At 44.3% G+C, this 23,372-nt stretch overlaps 1 protein-coding gene across 1 annotated transcript in view; it reads left to right on the forward strand.

Annotated features, from left to right (window-relative positions):
- GRAMD1C (GRAM domain containing 1C) overlaps positions 1 to 23,372 on the forward strand; it is a 429,857-nt gene that overhangs the window by 272,878 nt on the left and 133,607 nt on the right. Inside the window, exons 8-9 of the mRNA XM_030203917.1 lie at positions 15,016 to 15,148; positions 18,694 to 18,880. Of these exons, the coding sequence (XP_030059777.1) occupies positions 15,016 to 15,148; positions 18,694 to 18,880 (320 nt within the window). The remainder of the gene's footprint in view (positions 1 to 15,015; positions 15,149 to 18,693; positions 18,881 to 23,372) is intronic.

The raw sequence follows: 23,372 nt of genomic DNA on the forward strand, positions 1-23,372 counted from the left end.
CGGTGAACCGGCAGTAAAGGCAGCAGGCAGGCAGGCTCGCCTCGTCGCTTCCCTTCCCTCTCAGCACGTCCCGCCTTCCTCTGATGTAATTTCCTTTCCGCGAGGGCGGGACGCGCTGAGAGAGAAGGGAAGCGACGAGGAGGCGAACTGCCTACCAGTGCCTGCCTGCTGCTTTTACTGCCAGTTCGCCACAACTTTGTGTAAATTAAAGATTTCAAAGCAGGGAGTACAGGTGCAAGAACCGAAAGGAGCAGGCAGGTGAGCCGGACCTCACAAAAAAGGTGCCGGTATGCTGTACCTCCGTGTACCGGCACAAAAAAAGCACTGCGTTTCATAGATTTCATGAATGAGGGTTCAAATTTCTTTTTGGCAAGACCTCCATAAGTCAGTTGTTGAAGCTCCACTTAATTTGGATTTCCTTGGTAACCAGAAAGCTTGTTGTTGGAGGAAGTACAAGAATTGTTAAAAACATAGTTGTTGAAGCATTTATGTAGGAGTAGCTGGTGTTATAATTAGTAATTAAGAACAGTATTTGCAGATTATGGTATTTTATATGATATGTGGTTTTTATTATGTGTGTTTGATCAGTAAATTGCCTAGGTTATAGGCGATACACAAATTTTTAAAATAAATTAAAAAAAAATTGAGTTATTGAAGAAGATAAAGAAGCTTTGGGACCATGTAATGAAAAAATAAACCAGCCATCCTGAGAAAATTGTATCTAATTACCAAACTTTTTGAGTTCCCCTACTATAGTTCATTTTGTAGGATTAAAATGTTTTGTAAAATAAAGAATTCATCAGGTGGTATAGTATACACTTAAATTAAGAACTAGAGAAAGATTAGACAAAACCAACTGAGTAGTACTTAAGTAGAAATTTTTTTGTAGACCATCAGATAACAGGTAACCAAAATCAGCAATAAGCTTGTATAGTCACACCTCTTTCCTCATCGGTCCATATTTTTTAATGTTATAACATAAAAAGATATGGACCGATGACGAAAGAAGTTTTTTGTAAAATAAAGAAGCACGGTGTGATAATAAATGAGACCTTTTTACAAAGGAGTCTAGAATGCTGAAATTGTGAATTATTGAAGATAGATTATATTTACTTTTTAATGTGTTGTATATATAGAGCCAGCTGAAGAATTGTGAATCATGTAAATTAAATTCTGATTTCAGTTGAGCAAAGGACTTAAGGGTACCATCTGAGAAGAGTTGACTTACAAACCAAATATTACAGGATTTCCAGATTGGCCAAATTAACAGTTTTTTTTTAATTAACTTCTTTAAGAGGCTGACAAGTAATAGCTCATGACCAGTATTGTTAGTTTCTGAGATTGACTTCAGCTTGAAACACATGAAGGATGGCACAGCCCTAGGCTACAACAGCATTTACCCAGAATTTCTCATCCATCGATGACTCAAGGCCCATATGAGGCTATCACTGTTTTTTTTTCATGAATAGTGGCAAGCAGCCAAATTTCAAAATCTTGGAAGAAGGCCAAGATCTTTGCTATAAAAAAGTAGGGAAAAGATCCTAACCTGGAAGCCAGTTAATGTCCTATTTATTTATTTATTTGTTGCATTTGTACCCCACATTTTCCCACCTATTTGCAGGCTCAATGTGGCTTACACAGTACCATAAAGGCGTTTGCCAATCCGGTAGAGAGCAGATACAAGGTTATGTTGTGTTTGAATAAGGTAGGTGTTTTCCCGGCTCCAGTAGAATCGAAATGGAGGAGGGTTGTTTATTGTCCAGTTCGTTCTTTGGTATAGTTGTGTGGCTGGATGTGAGGATTTACGTTGGATCAGTAGGGTAGGCCCTTTTGAAGAGGGTTTTTAGCGATTTTCTGAAGTTTAAGTGGTCGTGAATTGTTTTCACAGTTTTGGGGAGTGCGTTCCATATTTGTGCGCTTATGTAGGAGAAACTTGATGCATAGGTTGTTTTGTATTTGAGTCCTTTGCAAGTTGGGTAATGGAGGTTTAGGTATGTACGAGATGATCTGGATCTGTTTCTGGTTGGTAGATCTATAAGGTCTATCATGTAACCTGGGACTACACCATAGATAATTTTGTGGACCAAGGTGCAGATTTTGAACGTGATCTGTTCTTTGATTGGGAACCAGTGTAGTTTTTCTCAGAGGGGTTTGGCACTTTCAAAGCGTGTTTTACCAAATATCAGCCTGGCCGCAGTGTTTTGGGCGGTCTGAAGTTTTTTTGTAAGTTGTTCTTTACATCCATGCATGTTACAAATTTGCATTTTACTGTATCTCTTTCATAGTAGAAGCCATCATTAGCCCAGACCTAGCTGGTTTCTGACTAGGTGGCAGCACTTGTGATCCAATTGCAGCATTAGCAGCCTACTTCAAGAATGCTTTCCATCAAAAATTTAAGTTGGGAGCTGTATTTTTGGACCTTATACCAGCATATGATTTGATCTAGCATACTGACTTTCTTGGCAGAACTTGCTGGCATTCTGACGTATTGGTCCACCTGGCTGAATTAACTGGCGTGTGGGTGGAGATTCTGGGTACACATGGGAGATGGTACAAGTGCCTGGTGGATCCAGCAAAATGGTCTCCCCAGGGCTCCATGCTGGCTCTCATCCTGTTCAACTTGTATATGCATGATGTCCCAGATACAAAAATCAGAAATTCATATAAGCTGTTGAACTCTGTTATGGTATAAGGGCCACACAGTACAAAAAAGGAATTAGCCACTTTTTTAAACAGAGAACAGCTATAGCCATGTGCCTTTTGTAGTTTACTTGGGTGTAACCCTATACCACACATTGACATACTTTGAACCACTTTTAAAGACTGCAGGTAAATTAGTAAACCACAATAATTTCTTGAGGACACTCAGAGATCCTGCACCCTGCATCTCCCTCCTTCCTACCTGGACTCTGCTTCCTCTTGACTGATTACAGCTCGAGTTAGGCCTCTGCCATTTGCAGCCTGTGATCTACAATCGGGTCTTGTATCATACAGCAAGAGAAAAAGGGGTGTTTTGCTAGCCCAGCCATTGCACCTCAGGGAGCAGAAGAATGTTGAGAAGTGACAGGAATTGTTTCAATCTCTGCACGTCCCTGAAAGTAAAATGTGCCCTGGTTTACTACACCAGCACACCCCTGCCCTTCAGGAGAAGAGAGATGTTAAGCACCTCTTGAATACCATGGATCTGGGTGATTATTTATTTATTTGTTACGTTTGTATCCCACCTTTTCCCATTTATTAGTAGGCTCAAAGTGATTAGGGCCAGACAGCCAGGAGGAACTGCATCTGTGACCACTTATTTCAATCCAGCTCTGAAAGATACTTTGATCTTTGCTCTTATTCCATTTTTTAAGGACTTTATCCATGTTAAACAGCCACTAAGGACACATTAGTGCCTGCATCAGGAGTCAACCATCTCAGAAACATGGCCTTATTAAGTTCATTTGAGTGCAACTTTTATACCTTTCCTTGCTTGCTGCTAATAAATTGACTTTGTTTGCACATCCTGGGTTTAGCCCGTTTATTGGACCTCACTTCTTTTTCTGTTCTCCACCCATGAGGTTCACCAAGTCTTAATTTTGTTTGTTTGCTTCCTACTATTTAACAGGCAGGATTTAATCCATCACCAATGGTCCCCATTTAACCAGTTCCCCACAGGACAGGGTCATTGCAGATTCTGTCTTAAGAAGTGGGGAATGGTGAATAGTGATCTGTGCAATTTCAGAGAAGTACAGACAATGGCTTATGTCACTGACTCCTGTCCATTGACCCAGCCAATGAGGCTGCTGTTGGTTGGATGACTCCACTGTTTGCACACAAAATAATAATAAGCAGCTAATCACAAGAGGTAGTTCCTTGTGACCGTGGTATATGGGAAATGATGCACATGTTCAATGAGGCAGCTCAAAAGCTTTTAATATCACTAGGCTGGGGTACATTTGTGTAGGAGCGCCATTGGTGATGTCATACAAGTTATGAGGGCTTGTTTCCTGCTGGCTGCAAAAGGTACCTACTACAGGTAAGCAACTGTTATTTCTCCATAAGCTTCAGGACTGATCTGGACCAATAAATAAACTTGTTTCTATGTCACCTGATCTCCTTCCTCCCTGGCCCCTCTACCTCCACCTCATTTCCATTATCTATTACAAGTAAAGAAGAGGTACATAAAAGTAGTTATTGAAAATCCCTTCCATCAGGAGATGACAGTGAGATTGAAAGCTTTATTTGTTGAATAGCCATTTTGAGAATAATTTTATAATAGAATGTCTATGTGGAAGGGTCAAAAAAGGCACTTATTTTGAGCCGATGGGCCTTTTTTAAAATAAGCTTCCATAACCAGCTCCAGCCTTAAGTTCTCTTTAGAAAGATGCTGGGTAGTTCATTCGATGTTTTCCTTTCTCGTATCCCTAATCTTTGCGATAGCAGCTAATTGTGACTGTTGTCATGTTTGCTTGGAGAATAGATCTGTTGCACTACGGGTTTGTCCTTTTAAAGGAGGACATAAAGTTGCAAAAACAAAAATCTGTATAATTGGGAAGTTTAATTTAATGTAATCATATAAGATCCTGGGCGAGGGTTATGGGGTGGCACTGGGAATAGCCAGACAAGGTATATAAAAGTGAAAGTAAATGATCTATTCACCTGAGCCCTGGGACCTGTTACCTCACAGGCCAGGAACCTCAAATGCAACAGATTTTCTGGTTTAGTAACAGTCTTGAGTAGGCCTCTGGCTGGTAGGCCAGCAGTCTGTGGCTGGTGGGGCTGCCCTGCCCGAAACACAGCCTGTAAGCTTTCAGGTCTTCTGGGACTGAAGTCTGGCTTAAGCCTGACCTCAACAAGGCTTGGAGTCTTAACCGGAAACAAAATTTGCTTACCTCAGCCAGGTCACAGCCGCTAAAAGTATTCAGTGAAGGCATAAACTTGGGCCTCCTTAACTTCAGCCTGACCCTGTCTTTTAATCTTTCAGGTATTGACTCCTTCCCTACTGTTTCACTTCCTCCAGGGGTGGAACCAGAGCTATTAAGATGGCCCAGGCTATCAGAGGGACTTCTCTTAAGGGTGAGGGGCAGTGTTCTTTAAACCCCCTCACAAATAATTTAATGCTTACTCAGAGTCCTAGGATAGTATCCTATAGTTATTGGCTATAGAATCGATTTTATAAAGCAGGCAGAGAAGGGCTGTTATAAAACTGTGTTGGAGCATATGAAAAGTTGGTGCCTATGTTTAAGCAATCTGCACATAAGTGTCCCTGGGATGACATTTGGGCATCATTGTGATATACATTCATATTTCATAAAATGTATGTACTTGCAGGTGCAAGTTTGTGTGAGAACATTTTTGTGCTACTGGGGGCTATTGTGCAAGCCTATTTTATAAGAATGCATAGGCACCTGTGTTGCCTTTATCAAATATGTGCCTTTTTTAACTTCTAACAGAGGTATCCTATTATAAAATCAAGCCCTCTATGCTTATGTTTAACCATGTTTTAAAATCCTAATGAGCGAATCAAAGTATATAAATATCCATATAAAATACAGATTACCAGGTTGGAGTTCTGGTTTGTATTGCTTCTGGAGGTAACTGTTCTTGCCATGCAGGGACTGTATTGTATTGCTGAGCGAGGCTGGCTATTTTTATTTTAGGGCTTAAAAAATTCAGAACCAGTAAGGATGGTGTTCTTGTGTCAGCTGTGGTTGTCCTTTTAAGATAAATGGTCATGTTCTTTTTGTTTGAGCTACATAAAAAGGCTGCTACTAATTTAAAGCATAGAGAATATAATGTATTTACATTTATCTGAGGACAAGTTTGCTATTCTCACATGTGGGTGACATTTATCCATGGAGCCCAGAGCAAGCATGATCGCCTTTGAAATTTTCTATCAAAAATGTAAAAATAGGAAGTCAAACTTTAAAAAAGGAAGCTATGATAAAATGAGAAGAATAGTTAAAAAAATAAACTTAGAGGAGCGACTGAGAGGGTAAGAAACCTACAACAGGCGTGGATGCTGTTCAAAAACACCATCCTGGAGGCCCAGGCCAAACATATATCCCACATATCAGAAAAGGAGGACGGAAAACCAAACAACAGCCGGCGTCGTTAAAAAGTGAGGTAACGGAGGCTATTGGAACTAAAAAGGAATCCTTCAGAAAATGGAGGAAGGAACTGAATGAGGAAAATAAGAAGCGGCATAAGGAATGTCAAGTCAGATGCAAAGCGCTGATAAGAAAGGCAAAGAGGGATTTTGAAAGAAAGATAGTGTTAGAGGCGAAAACTGATAGTAAAAAATTTTTTAGATACATTAAAAGCAGGGAACCGGCAAAAGAATTGGTTGGCCCGCTGGATGACCAGGGTGTAAAAGGGGCGATCAAGGAAGACAAAGAAATAGCAGAAAAACTAAATGAGTTCTTTGCTTCGGTCTTCACCAAGGAAGATTTGGGTGGGATACCGGTGCTGGACAGGGTATTCGAAGCTGAAGAGTCGGAAAAACGTATTGAAATATCTGTAAATCTGGAAGACGTAATGGAGCAGTGCTGCAAACTGAAGAGTAGCAGATCTCCTGGACCGGATGGTATTCTACCTAGGGTACTGATAGAACTAAAAAATGAGCTGGCAGAGCTACTGTTATAGATTTGTAATTTATCGGAGGTAGTGTCTTACTGTGGATTAAAAACTGGTTGAAAGATAGGAAACAGAGAGTAGGATTCGCAATGGAGAAGGGTAGTTAGAGGGGTCCCCCAGGGATCTCTGCTTTTTAACATATTCATAAATGACCTAGAGATGGGGTAATCAAATTTGCCGATGACACAAAGTTATTCAAAGTAGTCAAATCGCAGGAAGATTGTGAAAAACTACAAGAGGACCTTACGAGACTGGGAGACTGGGCATCTAAATGGCAGCTGACATTTAATGTGAACAAGTGCAAAGTGATGCATGTGGGAAAGAGGAACCCAAACTATAACTACGTCATGCAAGGTTCAGCGTTGGGAGTCACGGACCAAGAAAGGGATCTAGGTGTCATCATTGATGACACGTTGAAAACTGCTCAATGTGCTGCTGCAGCTAGGAAAGCAAATAGAATATTGAGTATCATTAAGAAAGGGATTGAAAACAAAAATGAGGATATTATTCTGCTGTTGTATCGCTCCATGGTGCGACCGCACCTCGAGTATTGTGTTCAATTCTGGTCGCCGCACCTCAAAAAAGACATAGCGGAATTTGAAAAGGTGCAGAGAAGGGCGACAAAGATGATACAGGGGATGGGACGACTTCCCTATCAGGATAGGCTGAAGAGGCTGGGGCTCTTCAGCCTGGAGAAAAGGTTGCTGAGGGGAGATATGATAGAGGTCTATAAGATAATGAGTGGAATGGAACGGGTCGATGTGGAGCGTCTGTTTACGCTTTCCAAAAATACTAGGACAAGGGGGCATGTGATGAAGCTGCAGTGTGGTAAATTTAAAACGAATCGGAGGAAATTTTTCTTCACTCGACGCGTAGTTAAACTCTGGAATTCACTGCCGGAAAAGGTGGTTAAGGTGGTTAACTTAGCGGACTTCAAAACAGATTTGGATGGCTTCCTGGAGGAAAAAGCCATAGAATGTTATTGAATGGACGAGGGAATAGTTCAGCGTTTCTAGGATGGGCGGGACAAATTGCTTGTTCTGTTGGCCGCTGTTGGTGACAGGCTGCTGGGCTCGATGGACCCTTGGTCTGTCCCAGCATGGCGATGCTTATGCACTTATGTCACTTTTATACTTTGAGGAAGTGCCCCCACTGCGTTTGAGCACTGGACCAGCAATCTAGCATTTTCCTCAGAGCAGAGAAGTTGGGCTTCTAATCCCTTCTCAGCATGTCAAACTTTTCCATTTTGGTGCCTTCCCTTTTTCTCCAGGCAGAGAAGCTAGAACATTAGACTCGTTTGGCAGGAGAACATTTCAAGCCTCTATGCTAACCAACCACATATTAGTTTATCAACTTTATTGCACAATTTACTTGAAGTCTCTAATACACTCTTCTTTGCAGACTTCCTTCCTCCTGAAAAGCTGATGAGTTCCTCAAACTTCACAGAAAACTAGATTGTCATAAATATCTAGCAAGACAGGCGTTTGGTGCCTTGACTTCTCTTCTTGCATTTCCTCCTTGGGAGTAGCAATGCAACGTCTTTCCTGGTTTAGTTTCCGACCTCAAATCTGCTGTCCAGGAGCATCTAGCAGATAGTCCCTTGTTGTGGAGATAAGTGACAAGGTCGAGGAAGTGACCACCCTAATTAAAAAGCATTAAAACTCTGTCCAGGCCACAGCCTTATTTTGCCTCTTCTTTGGACTTGTGGGAGGATTGTGGTGCTCTACTGTACATCTAAGCATTATGCTCCTACTCCTCCTCTACCTCACAGGACTATGCCTCAGTGCTCACATCAACAGCAGCCATGGGGACAAAAGTCATAGACACCAATCTAAACAACCACCCAGTTTTTTACTCCTTTACAGAGAGCATTTCCACTGTCCAGTGGTCCATGCCAAGCAGCCTACCAGTTAGAGGCAGACTGATCCTCTTTCAACGGAGGTGGCTGCCCATAACCTCCAACTGTTGGGTGCTACATATCATTCAACATGGTTACACTCTGCTTTAGGAAGAAAGACCTCCCGACTATCCACCAGAGAGTCTCGTTTTAACTCCCTCTAAATGATAGTACTTCGAGAGTAACTCTCTGTCCTCCTGTAGAATGCAATAGAACCAGTTCCTCCACCGGAGAGGGGTCGAGGGTTTTTCTCCAAGTACATTCTCATACCAAAAACGTTGGCGGGAATATGACAATTCTCGACCTGCAAGATTTAAACAAATTCCTACTCAAAGAAAAATTTTGCATTGTTTTCCCTGGGATCACTTCTCCCCATGATCCAACTCAACGACTGACTTTGCTCTTTAGATCTGAAGGATGCATACACTCACATGCTTGTTCTCCCTACACACAGAAAGTTCCTGTGCTTCTGCTGTGGGATTTTGCATTATCAATACAAGATCTTACCGTTTGACTTGGCCTCAGGTCCTCGAGCTTTACAAAATGCCTGGTAGTAGTAGCTGCAATGCTCTGCAAGTGGGGCATACATGTGTAGCACCACCTCGATGACTGGTTAATCAAGGCAGCTTCTCAAGAGGTGGCACAGACCTCCAGTTCTCTCTGCCATACATCTCTTAGAACTCCTCAGTTTTGTGATAAATTACCCCAAATCACAGCATCAGCAAGTTCAGACCTTAGAGTTCATCCTAGTTCTCCTGGACACTACTCACCTTCCTCCCTCTACTGAGAGCAGACAGCATAATTCATCTCTTTGCTCAGATTGCCAGATCCACTCAGGTATCTGCTCGTCAGATGCGCTGCCTACTGGGCCACATAACTTCAATAGTCCTTGAAACACCATTGGCTCGGCTCCACTTCTGAATAAGTCAGTGAGCTGTCTCTTCTCAGTGGTCTCAGGCCATAGGGTTACTCTTAGCCTGTCAGGGGCGTAGCCACGGGTGGGTCTGGGCCTACCCACTTTGAGCTCAGGCCCACCCATCAGCAGTGCACTCCATAGGCACCCAGAATATAAAGCTCAGGGAGGCGGTTTTTCTAGCTGCTGCTTCACTAGTAATGCCCCCACCACCGGCTGGCATTCTGCAAGTTTTGTTCCCTCCCTCACTTATTATCACTTCTGGGCAGCGTTTTTTATTCTACAGCATAGCTGCACTGGACCTGGACTCTTTGCATGCTGTGGCTGCTTCCTTCGGGCCGACCCCACCTTCTCAGATATTGGTTCTCTGCTTCCTCCAAAAGAGGAAGTTATATCTAAGAAGGCGGGACTGGCTCGAAGGAAGCAGCCACAGCATGCAAAGAGTCCTGGTCCGGCGCTGCTTTGCTGTAGAATAAAAAATGCAGCCCAGAAGTGATAGTAAGCGAGGGAGGGAACAAAACTTACAAAATGCCAGCCGGGGGTGGGGGCAATACCAGTGAAGTAGAAACCAGCGGAGAAAGCCGTTTCCCCATACCTTATATTCAGCAGCATGCCAGTAGTGGGTGGCTTTGGGGAGGGTGTGGGGGAGTAAGACGAGGCAATGCTAGGCAGTGTGGAGAAATAATTGTTGGGCATGTGGGGAGTGGGAGAGTGAGATGCTGCATGGGGAGAAGAGGGAGTGGGAGGGAAAATTGCTTTTACATGGGTAGGGAGAGGCACAGGAGTGGTAAAGGACGAGAGTGGGAAAACAATGCTGGACAAGGCAGTGGAGTGGAGGGAGGAAAAAAGTGTTGGACATGGCAGTGGAGGGGAGGGAGGGTGAGTTGAGAGGGGGGAAATGTTGAACATGGTGCAGTGGAGTGGGGAGGAGAGGGAGAAATGGAGATATGCTGAATGGGGAGAGTGAGAAATGTAGGGAAGAGAGAAGGAGAGATGTTGGACATGGGGGTGAACAAGAGGAAAGGAGGAATGCTGCACAAGAAGGGATAGGAGAAAAAGAGGGAGATGTTGGATTGGTGGGAGGGAAGAGAGTGGGAGAAATGCTGGACCAATGGGAGGGGACAGGAAGGAAGAAAGAAGGGACAGGAAGATGTTGTTGGGGGAGGAGTGGAAGGGACAGGGAGATGTCAGGCTGTGAGGATAGGGAGGGGAAAAAGAAGGATCAGTTACTAGGCTAGAAAGGTGGAGGGTGGGAGACACTAGGAATGTTGGAAACCATATGGGAGAGGGTGAGGGGTAGGGGGTGGTAAGAAAATAAATGAGAGGATAGTGATTACAGGGGGTAGAAATATGATAATAGTGAATAAATTAAAGATGGAAAGGAATGGAAGGCTGGGAAAGATGGGGAATAGGAATGCTAGTGGGTGAAAGAAGGAGATGGAAATGTGATAGGTATCTGAAAAGTAAAAAGAAGAAAAAGGGTTAGAAAGAGGGTGAAATTTGAGTGGACAGAGAGCAGAAGAGAAAAAAAGAGGAAAGAGCTAAAATGGAAAGATAATGTGAGAGGCATGTGTAGTGAGGAAATGAAACAAGCGGGGAGAAAAGACAAATAGACAGCAGCTGATTGAAGTAGAATTCACAGAAGACAAAGGAAAGCGGGAAAGAGAAATTGGAACTAACATGATGGAATAATAAAATATCCAGACAACAAAGGTAGAAAAAGAATTTTATTTTCAATGTTTTAAATGGAATATACTAATTTTGGAAAATGTGCATAGCAGATGTCTTTTTACTGTGTTCAATAGAAAAGGAAATGCATTTCTGTTTTTATTTCTTTAGTGTTGTAGTACATGCCGTGGTTCCCCATTCACTTTTTGTCTACATACTTTTATTTCTGATTTGTGATCCTTGTTCTGTATTTGGTGAGGGTCTGTTGGTATGCTTATAATGGCAGATGGGGATATTAGAGGGGAGGCAGGGAGGAGAGGGAATTGGTGGGGGGGGAAACCTTTTTTATTTTCTGCCCTGGGCCCTAGCATGGCTAACACCATCCCTGACCCTGTGTTAGCTGGTGGGGATCCCCAAGCCATGCCAGCTGAGGACCTCCTCTGAAGGTAACTAGAACTCCCTTCTACTAAGCTTCGCAGACAAGGCAATATTCTTGAGCCACTGATAACTAAGCATGCATGAGATGCCAACACAGTGGCTCAAGGAGTTGCTGTTGCCTGCCATGCTTGGTAAAAGGGAGTTCTGGCCTTCTTTGGAGGAAGTCTTCAGCTAACAGCTTGGGGATTCTCTTCAGCTAAAGTATTTATATTTTGAGTTGGGAGGTGCTGGGGGGGGGGGGCAGAGAGAAAACTTTGTGCCCACCCACTTTGGGCTCAGGCCCACCCAAAATTGGCTGTCTGGCTATGCCACCTCAGCCTGTATTTGAGTTACTCCACAGCTACACCACTCTCTGCAGTGGTGAATAGTTTCCCAGAATCTCACCGGAGATTTCCGTTTCAGCCCCTTTCACATCACAAAGTCTTCACCATGGATGCCTCTATGGTAGTGTTGGGGTACCCATCTTAATGGTCTCCATACAAAGGGTTGTTGATCCCCACAGGAGAAACAACATCATATCAATACTTTTGCAAATGCAAGCAGTCTGGAACGCTCTCAAAACTTTCCAAGACTGCATTCTCGATCAGATAATCCTTGTTCACATGGTCAACCAAGTTGCAATGTATTACCTGAACAAACAGGGAGGAATAGGTTCTTATCACCTCTGCAGACAAGCAATCCAGAGATGGACTTGGGCAGCTTCTCAAATCTAGCCAGCAAACAGAATGCTGTGGCAGACCAATTGATCAGAGTCCTTCAGCCTCACGAATGGTCCCTCGCACGCCTCTGGCTTATCGAATATTCCAGCAGTGGATGACCCCAGTGACAGAACTGTAAGCTTTTCCTCCGGAAAGCAAACTTCCCCACTTTTGTTCTAGAATCTGTGCTCCCAACAGTGTAGCTCCAGATGCCTTCCTTCTCCATTGGGTAACAGATCTTCTATATGTCTTTCCCCCACTGCCATTCATTGGGAAAACTCTTCTCACACTGCGTTGAGACCATGATCCTAATTGCTCCCTACTGACCACGTCAAATTTGGTTTCCTTTTCTCCTAGAGTTATTGTCCAAGGAAGCATTGAGGTTAGATCCTTTTCCAGCCCTAATAACACAGAACAAGGGGTCCCTTTTCCATCCAGACCCTTGCTGTCTGCCCCCGACAGCTTGTGTTTTGATGACATAGACTTACATTCTTTAAACCTTCCAGATGGAGTCTCTAGAATACTTCTAGCCTCTAGGAAACCTTCTACATAGAAATGTTACTATTTCAAGTGGAGAAGACTTTCCCTTCTGATGTACAGCCGGAGCACATGACCCTGCTGTGTTCGCTCTTCCTAACCTTATGGGGTACTTCCTCCATCTTTCTGATTCCAGTCTCAAAACTAACTCAGTCAGAGTTGAGTGCCATCAGCACTTTTCACTCTAGGGTTGATAATAAGCCAGATTTTATTCATCTCTTGATGTTAGATTCATGAAAGGTTTATTTTATTCCAAACCTCCTATCAAACTACCTCCAGTAGTTATTCTCACAGCTGTCATGAAACTTCCATTTGAACTACTCCATTCCTGTTCTCTGAAGTTCTTCAGGTTTAAAGTATTGTTCATAATACCACATCTGCCAGAAGAGTGCATAAACCTCAAGCCCTTGTGGCAGACCTACCTTACATCAGGTTCTAGCACGATAGGGTTGTTCTCCGAACCCACTAATTCCTCCCTAAAGTGATATTTCTCCCTAAAGTGATAAGTCCATTGTACTTCCTGTTTTCTTCCCTAAGCCACACTCTGATCCTGGAAAAGCAGCACTGCATACCTTAGACAGCAAGCATGCTCTGGTATATTATCTGGAGCGTACAAAACTTCATAGGAAGTCCTCCCAGCTTTTTGTATCCTTCAACCCTAATATATTAGGGATTCCCCTCACCAAACATACTATTTATACTTGGCTGGATGATTGTATCTCATACACGTATTCTCAGGCTAGACTGACCCTTCATGGTCGTGTCCCACAGTGTAAAAGCCGTGGCTGCTTCATTGGTCCATTTCTGTTCTGCCTCCTTTGAATAAATTTGCAAGGTGGTAATGTGGTCTTCTGTCCACATCTTCTCACAACTGTCTGGAGCAGAATTCTAGGCGGGATAGCTGGTTTGGACAAGCAGTCTTGCAAAATCTTTTTACTACTTGAATGTCAATGCCCTCCTGTCCATTTTTCTGCCATGCTCACTTTCTCCTTAGTTGTCAAGATTATTTTTATGTTTGTGAGCCTGGCAGTTCCCACGTGTGAGAATATCTTGCTTACTTTTACTTGGAGAAAGCAAAGTGACTTACCTGTAGCAGGTGTTCTCCAAGGACAGCAGGCATATATTCTCACATCCCTCCTGCCTCCCCTTAAAGTTGCCTTCTTAGCTTTAGTATTATACTGCTGCAATACCTCAAAATTTCGAAGTGACTGTGCACTATGGCATGTCTGCACCATACTCCATGGATGACATCATCCACATGTGAGAATACATGCCTGCTGTCATCGGAGAACACCTGCTTACAGGTAAGTCACTTTGCTGTATCATTAATCTTAGGAGGCTGAAATGAAGTTTAAATGTGGATTACAAAATTTAAGATAGAAAAGTAATAGATATACACTGTGCATGTGAATATATGTATACATAATATAATTTTTTGTGTCATCTTGTACTATATTTCATCATTTTGAGATGAAGAGTTACTCTTTTCAAGTTCTGTAGTTGAAAGACAAAATGTTATAGACTCTTTTAAAAGATTATGGATGCTGGAATTTATTGAATGGGAGATCAATCAGTGAGAGATAGGTGTATATGGATACTGACAGCTTAGGCTGTAGATAATATTTAATTTGTTAATGAAGAGAATTCTGCAATATCCTATATGTTCCAAGAGATATATATGTTTTTTTGCTTGTGAGAAGATAGTTTGTAAATGATATTTTAACAAAACATTAACCAGCTATTAAGCAAGACAGTACACATTAGAAACAATCCATACACTGGGATGCCAGTCAGTAGCCTAATGATTAGTGTAGTGGCCTGAGAGCCAGGGGAACAAGAGTTCAATTTCCACTGCAGCTCCTTGTGACTGGGCAAGTCCATTGTCCCAGATTCAAAATAAAGGCCTGTATATAATATGTAAATGCTTTGATTGTAACCCCAGAAAGGCGGTATATCAAATCTAATCCCCTTTCCTTTCCTACTAAAAAGCTGCAAGTGAAGATCTCTTGGCATAAGGAAATCTGATGACCATTAGCAAGTGTATCATTAATATACTGATATTGTACTCTCTCTATATATTGGTGTTTAAATTACAACTACCAGTACCTTGTTTCATTATTTGACAGGTGACTTTGAAGCCAGACTTCCCTGTGTCTTCAGCTATTTGTGTGTTTCTTTTCAAAGAGACTCTGTGTTTCATTTTCCTTCTAGTTGAAAATTTCCCTTCCTTCTTTCTTTGTGTTCAGGGCCTTAATCAGTGGTGTTTCTGAAGAGTCAAAGGACAAAGCTGATAAACTTATTAAAGGAAATGGTCTGAACCAAGATCTCCTTGCTCAAGTAGCAGATGAGGAGCCTTTCAATGGGACCTCACTCCTCGTGGTAAGTGGTTGAACGGGATACCTTTGAGAGAAGCAGCCTTGTACTTCTCTGCATGTCATGTTGGAACATCTGAGCATTTCTAAATTTAAATGGAGTGTTTATAAGCTCTATCCTTCATGATTCTTGAAGAGTGAAGTTTTATGAATGCTAGAATGGTAAACAAAGATGAGGCTTTTTAAAGGAACTTTAGCTTGTCATTTCAGAGTATTGATGTTCAGAATATCTAGGTTTGATTTACTGGGGATGCTGTTACATTCATTAACTAGAGTTGGGAGAGTTCTCTACCATCTCTGTCAACACCTGGTGGCCAAACTCTGGGTAAATGTATACATAATTCTCCGAGGACAAGCAGGCTGCTTGTTCTCACTGATGGGTGACGTCCACGGCAGCCCCTCCAATCGGAAACTTCACTAGCAAAGGCCTTTGCTAGTCCTCGCACGCCCATGCGCATCGCGCACGCGCGGCCGTCTTCCCACCCGAACCGGCTCGTGTTCGTCAGTCTTCTTTTGTCCGCGCTCGGTATGGTCGTGTTTGCGCCGCTCGCGACCCTTAAGTTGACCCTCGCGCGTCTTTTCACTTCTCGTAAAAAAAAAAAAAGGGATTTCGGCGAAGGGCCTTTCGGTCTTTTTCCCCTTCCCGTATTTCCAGTTTTTGGCCCCGTTAAGTTTTCTTTCGTTTTCGGGGTAGGCCCTTTTGAGGCCTCGGGTCGAATTTTTTCTCCCCCTCTTTTTGGTGCCTTACCGCAATTACAAGTTTTGATTTCGCCGGCGTGATTTTTCCGCCCATGTCATCGAAGTCTCCCAGCGGCTTCAAGAAGTGCACCCAGTGCGCCCGGGTAATCTCGCTCACTGATAGGCACGCGTCCTGTCTTCAGTGTCTGGGGGCTGGACACCGCCCGCAGGCCTGTAGTCTTTGCGCCCTTTTACAGAAAAGGACTCAGGTAGCGAGATTGGCCTAGTGGAACGTTTTGTTCTCGGGCTGTTCGTCGGCATTGGCACCGGGAGTATCGAGTGCGTCGACGTCGACAGCGTCAAGACCTCCGCCCTCGGCCGCGACTGTATCGATTGCATCGAGGCATCGACCCTCTGCATCGTCGGGGCCGAGACATCGGAAGGCTGCGTCGGCGTCGGTGGTACCGGGACCGCCACTAGTGCTGATGTCGTCGGACGGTGGTGCTTCGACTGGAGTGCAGGTGAGGGCTGTCCATTCCCCTGCTGGTGGCGGTGAGCCTTCGGGTAGGTCTCCCCCTACCCTGAGGGCTCCTGCGGTACAGCCCCCCGAGACCGACCTTCTTTCGGCCTCGGCCCCGAGGAAGCGACGCCTGGATTCTACGTCCTCCTCGTCGGTACCGGGAAGCTCCGGTGACATGCTTCGTTTGAAAAAGTCAAAGAAGCATCGACACCGGTTTCCTTCCCACGTTGGTACCGAGAGCTCCGGGTCGCCGAGGGAGTCGGCACCCAGTAGGCATCGGCACTGGGAGGACCGCTCAACCCTCTGTTTCAGGAGGTGTCGATGCGCTCCACCTTGGACAGCCCGGAACAGCCTCCACGCCCGGAACAGACTCTGACTTCGACACCTGCATCGGCTTCCATGTCTTATTCCACAGCCGCCCTGCACGAGAGTCTCCGGGCCGTTCTCCCAGAGATCCTGGGAGAGCTGTTGCGCCCTTCCCCTCCGGTACCGGGGGTTCTTGCGCCACCGGTACCATCGAGTGAGGCGCCGGCTGGCCCCTTGCCCGGGGTGAGGTCTCCGACATCGGTGCTGCTTGCGGTACCGACTGCGGTCGCCTCCCAGGAAGGCTCCCCGACGACGTCGGCGGAGGGAGCTTCGCCGGTACTGGCGAGGGAGTCTACCTCTCGACGCTCCCACCGTGGCCGTGTTTCTACGGAGTCGAGCCGGGCACGGCTTCAGACACAGGTTCATGAACTTGTGTCTGATACCGATGGTGAGGCCTCGTGGGAGGAGGAGGGGACCCAAGTAGCTGCAAGTTTGTCTGTTGTTGTCATAGCATAATAAAGGCTGGATCCAGTTGAGTTAGAAACTCAAAGGAGCAGAAGTAAACTGTGGAGCCATTTAAAGATATTAAAAAATACAGTAGTGTTCTTCATTGTGAGGTGTAGGGGCCATTGGGTGGCCCCTATAGACCTTAAGTGTGGCCCCCTGACTCTTTTCCCAGTACACAGTATCCCCCCCACCTCTTCCTCAGGCTTGCTGCTGGCATACCTTGATAACAATTATTCTATTGAATACCTGTAACCTCACAGCTCTCAGTGAGTTTGTGCTATCTGCTGACCCAAATCCCACTCTGTTCTCACAAGACTGAGAGAGCACCATAAACTTACTGCGATCTATATGGTGCTGGAAGAAAACAAAATAGGTATTCAAAAGGTGTCACCACAAACAGTACTCCAGAGAAAGTCTAGAGGAAGATTAAAACATTGGAGGGGAGGGAGCCAGACTGACAAGAGGCTGCTGTTTTGGCAATATTCTTGTCTCTCACATTGAAAAACATCCAAGATCTTTGTTGTAAAGGATATGGAGATGGGTTGTATATGTCTTGAAGGATTATATTGTATGCAGCACAGAATAGCAAAACCTGTTTGAAAAGGAAACACGTCTGGGCTAACCTCAGGCAGCAGCCATAAATGAACAGACACTTCACATTAGACACTAGAGGGCTTTAGGAAAAACACTTTAAAGGCAATTCTTTAAGCTGGCGCCAAAATTTAAGTGACAGTAGCACATGTGTTACAGAAGTCTAGCACTTATGCACATAATTTGCACCAATAATTGAAAGTTAACATGTGTAAGTGCTAGGTGCTATTCTGTAACTTGGAGTGCATATGTTGCTTAGGGCACAATGGTTTGGAGGCATACATATGAGCGGAGCAAGGGTGTGATGTGCACATCTCTTAGTGACATACCCATAACGTACAGAATACTATCGGTTGCACACGTTGCATGGTGCACATAGGTACGCCAACTTAAACTAGCCATTGACATGACATAAGTTGGCGCCAAACTGTGGTGCACCACAGTGGCTTTGTACTTGTATTTTATAAGCTGCACCCAGAAGCCATTATAGAATTGACACTAAGCACACCACACTGTTGCGCCCTTATCTTGGTATTTCACTTGTATAACTGTTGCGCCCTTATCTTGGTATTTCACTTGTATAACTGTGGGATTAATTAAAAATGTATATTTTTTTGAATCAATAAGTCGGATTTAGACCAAGATATATTTGTAAACTGTTTCAGCTCTTGACAAAATTTAGCATGTTTACTGCTGTAATCGCCCATTGCTCATGTTTGATTTATTCTTACTGTACACCTCCTTGAGTGAATTCCTTCAAAAAGGCAGTAAATAAGGCCTAATAAATAAATAATGTGATTGACTTCAAAGAACATTTTATACATCTTTAAGAAAAGCAGTTCAACAAGTGCAAAAAACAAAAACAAATGCAAGCACAAGTGGTAGAGCTAATAATAAAGCCTAGTAAGATTTGTGGCATTTGCTCTACCTGCTGACTGGTGTTTCCTTAGGGGCCCATTCATTGCCTCTCAGAGGAACCACAGAGTGAAAAATTGGGCAAGAAAGACCCTCTTCTGACTTCAGAACGAAAGCAGAGAAAAGATACAAGTGACAAGCCTGCCTCCTTTTCCTTGGATATGAATGGGAATGAGGATCAGCCCTTGGAGAAGAGCAGCTGTTCAGATACGCCTGAAGAAGGTAAATATGATTGACATTTGTTGTAATGATGTTTGAGGTAGTAGGGATGACCTGGCCACTAGTGCAGCAGCACAGCAAGAGAGCAATAACTCATCTCCCCCCCCCCCCCATCCTCTTTCTGTGCTGAAGCTGCAAGCAGATTCAACATTGGTGCAGGGCCTTTAAACACAAGCCCGTGCTCAAATTGTTATTCATCCTACTCTCCTTCCAATCAGAAGTCCTGTGTTGGCAGGGGAGCATGACATAGCAGCAATCACTCCATTTGCAGCTTCAGCCCAGGAAAAGGTTGGGCAATGTCAGAGGAAGAGAAGACGGGAGAAATAAGATGCCGCTTTTCTACCATGCCACTGCCTTAGTGTCCCTGCTTCATCAGCACAATTCTGGCAGGTCGAAGGAAATAGGGGAAAGGTGCTGGTTGCTGGACAAGAGGGAAAGTAGAGAAGGGGGAGGTACTGGCCACCTGGGAATATGGGGGAAGAAAAGTGGGGGATACTGGCCATCTGGAATGGGCAAGGATACTGGCCACCTGGGGAGGTTGGGGAGAGGAATGGGAAATGCTGGCCACTTGGGGGGGGGGGGGGGTGTAAGGGAAGATAATGATGGAAAGGGGAGAAGCTTGACTATGGAGAGAAGGTTGAGCCTTGAACCATTTCTGTTTGTATTTGACACGGCATTTTGGTCACAAAAGAGGATTGTAAAATTATCCATATGAAGGGCAGTTTTATATAGATCACCCAAATATCTGAGGGTGCCTAAAACTGAGCTCACTGAGATGTATACCAGTATTCTATAAAGCGTGCATAAGTGGGTGTGCTCTTTATAAAATAGGCATATACACACCTACTCATGACAAAAGCACATGACTATTTGCACGTACCTCAGTCTGTGCCTACTTTTACATGATATGTACACTGAGGTTGCATGTGTAGGGACATTAGGCTCTGGCAGTCAAGCCTAATTTTACCAAGTAGGACACCCACCTCATGGTCAAGCTTATGCTGGGGCAGGAGAACTACCTGTTCTTGTACCTGGCTAGAAGAAGGAGATGGGCAGAACATGCAGAGCCTGAGAAAGACTGGCCAGGCACTACTATCAGTCTCCTACCCCAGAGAAGTAAATGACAAGAGGGGGTATACATGGGGCTTACTATGTGAGAAATTTTATGCTAAACAGTGAGATGATTCAAACATGACTCCGTGGTTTAAAAAGTTTAACATGGAGGTGATGTAGAGTTGTCGCAGAGAAAAAAACGCCAATAACAGATAAGAGGATCTCACTGGGGCTGGTGAAAGGGAATAGAGTGGAAGCAATATGAGGATATATTTCTAAGGATTTTGCCACACTAACAAGTTCCCAACCAGAAAATACCCTTCACACAGGGTTAACTAATATGTGCATAACTATGACAGTATACAGTATGCATATATGTTAGTGAAGGGTTGGGCCAAATACCCAGGAGAAGGAGCTCTGATGTCTTCCAGCTTCTTGGTCCTTTTTCAGATTTCCCTCTGAAGAAAACATTGATATGGAACAATGTTTCCTTAGCTTCAGCAGTAGATGAATCCAGGAACAGGTGGGTTGAATCCATCTACCAGCAGGTGGAGATAGAGAACACTAAAAATATGCATTGACCCTCTGTGTACCGGTCCCTCTACCTTTAGTATATCTCTATCTCCAGCAGGTGGTGGACTGAGCTTACCAGCTCCTGGATCCTCTGCTTTGGGGGGCTCTTGGGTGTTCCAGTTGAGCTGGGGTGTGTGGCTGATGGTGCCCACTTTGGAGGCATACTTTTGCTTCGGGTCCCTGCCTTACCCTTGATTCTCCTGCTCCCAGTCTGCTTCTAGTGCTGTTTCTTCTGTGGCTTTCCTGATTATTTGGCTCACAGTAAAAAGAAAACAAAAAGAGACACAGGCAGCATGTTCCCAGACCCAAGCTCTCTCTGACTGGGTGCTAAAGCACTGGGACGCTGTCTGCAGCTCCTCTGGGGACGGGCTCCGCCTCCCTCTCTGGTAGGGTGAGTGTTGTTTTGACTGCCTGATCCCGCGCTATTTCGCTCCGTTTTAAACACCATTTGTTATGGCAGCTGAGACGGCCAAGCACTGCCCTCGCTGTGGGAAGCGGCACAGCGTAACGGGGCTCTGAAGCGCAGGCTGCCTGGAGGAGTTGGGTTCGGCGAGCCTGCCGGTAGCCTCCAATAGGGTTTCCCGCACTCCGCAGCTCGTGACGGGTGCCATCTTGGATTCGCCAGGGGATGCTTCCAGCACGGTTCTGGTGGAGGAGCGCAGCTGGCTAATGGAGGGCAGCCAGATGTCACGAGAGTCTCGGGGGTTGGTAGCAACGGAGGTTTTGGCCTCTCAGGGACAGGGAGACCCATTTCCCCCCATGTTTATTTTGCTCATGCACCAGGCATCCTTGTTGAAGAAGGCCTCCCTGGGTGCCTGTCACTCCCCCTGCAGCCGTCGCTACCTTCAGGTCAGTATGGCCCTGAGTTGGGAGCAGGCACATCGTCCTCAGTGAGAAAAAGGACTGAAAGAATGGAAATGTGAGAGGCCTTTAATCTGTATGACACATTCCCAATAAGTGGCACAGTGCCATCTCTGAGGGATTTGCACACTGGAGATGCAAGAGAGGGTAAGTGAGGAGAGGAGCATGTGGAGGGGCATTTTCAAAAGAATGTCCGAGTCAGAATTGGGACATCCTGCTCATAGCATAAAAAAAAAATCCCATCTCACAGCCACAGGAAGACTGTTGAGATTCTCTGTGCGAAAATAAGTAAGAAGGATGTTCTTGCGCTGAAAATATCCAAAACGAACAGCCATTTTCCAAAGTGAAAGATCCAAAATATGAATGCCAAAAAAGCAGGCACAAAAAGTCTCTCTGGCATCATTTGTACAAAAATGGCCACACAGATGTCCCAGCAGAGCAGAAAGGCATCCTAGTTGTCAGTGCAATGAACTTCAAACAACAGGACCCAGGTGCAAATCCCACCTTAATTCCTTTATATGTTGTTGTGAGTCCTCCAAGAACCAATAAAAACCTACTGTACCTAAAGATGCACCACTACTGCCTTTCTGTGGTTTTTGCAACTACATTAGAAGGTGTCTTATAAATTCAGGTATAGTAGGTATTTCTGTGTTCCAGGAGAATCGCACGTTTGTACAGAAATAAGAGTTAAAGTGGGAGTTACACCTGGGTCCCATTGCTCAAAGTCACCCAGGCTACTCCTTAAACTTGCTTGCTGCTCTGTTAGGAATGGCCATAATACGTGAAGCTGTCATATAGCCTGCTATCTACCATCACTTTTACTACTTTTGGGTGGTGGGAGGGGGTCAGCAACCACTGGGAAATGAAAAAGGGGTAATGCTTTCAACCCTCCAGTGGTCAACTGCTAAATCAGGGCACCTTTTTGTACCCTGGACATGATGAAACAGATCTAGATAAAAACATCCTTCTTTTTTTTCCCCTTGGACGTTTCTTCTCATTCCATTACTGCTGAATGATGTCCTAATTTTAGGCCTGCCTTAGTCCAACCCAGAACACACCTCCAACATGCCCCCTTGCTATTTGGATGAACTGCAGTGTAAAACATCCAAATACTGCCTTTCAAAAATTGGGATTTGGATGTTTTAGGCAGATTCACGTTTTTGGCCATTTTGAGACATCTGCTTCAAAAATGAGCACCATAGGCTCCCAGGAAGGATACTTTGTCAGAGGTAACATAGCTGCTTCATGAAAGGCTCAGAGGCCGACGCACATATGGGTGCCACCGTAAAAATTACTGGGTCGCAAACAAACTTATCACCCTTTTGTGCATCGATCTCTGTTTGCGACTGGAAGCTGTCAAATGCATTTGACAGCTTCCTCCAAGTCCCTGGCAGTCCAGTGGACTGCTTCCCGATACACAGCACAAATTGGGAAAAAGAACCCCGTATATCATCTGCATAGAGGTGATATTTCACTCCTAAACAGCCTAATATCCTACTGATTGGAACAATAGAGGAGACAAAGAAGGAGCTCTGAGGCACACCTGAATGATGTGTTAGTAGGGCAAACTTGAAATTGCCAGATAGATAAAAAAAGATTTAAACCAATTCCAAACAGTAAAACTCACCCCTAGAGCAGACAAAGGCTCATGATACAAGGTATCAAATGCAGCTGCTATATCAAGGGTGACTATCAAATAATCCACATCTTTATCAAACCCAGAGCGTATGATATCAAAAACTGACAACCACAAGGTTTTGGTATTGTGTTTAAACTGGAGCACAAACGGATAAGGATCAAGAATCGGCTGATCAGCTAAAGATTGTAATTGGATTAATATCAATTTCTCCAAAGTTTTTGTCAAAAATATGAAGGAGAAATCAGACAATAATTATCAGGATTAAGATGGTCAGTCTCGCTACCTTTTAAAAGTGGTCTCACACTTGATCTTTTTAATGAACATGGCACTAACGCATCCTGGAGTGATTTATTTATAATGCATATAATA

Source organism: Microcaecilia unicolor, chromosome 5 (genome assembly GCF_901765095.1).
Source record: "Microcaecilia unicolor chromosome 5, aMicUni1.1, whole genome shotgun sequence".
Lineage (NCBI taxonomy): Eukaryota > Metazoa > Chordata > Amphibia > Gymnophiona > Siphonopidae > Microcaecilia > Microcaecilia unicolor.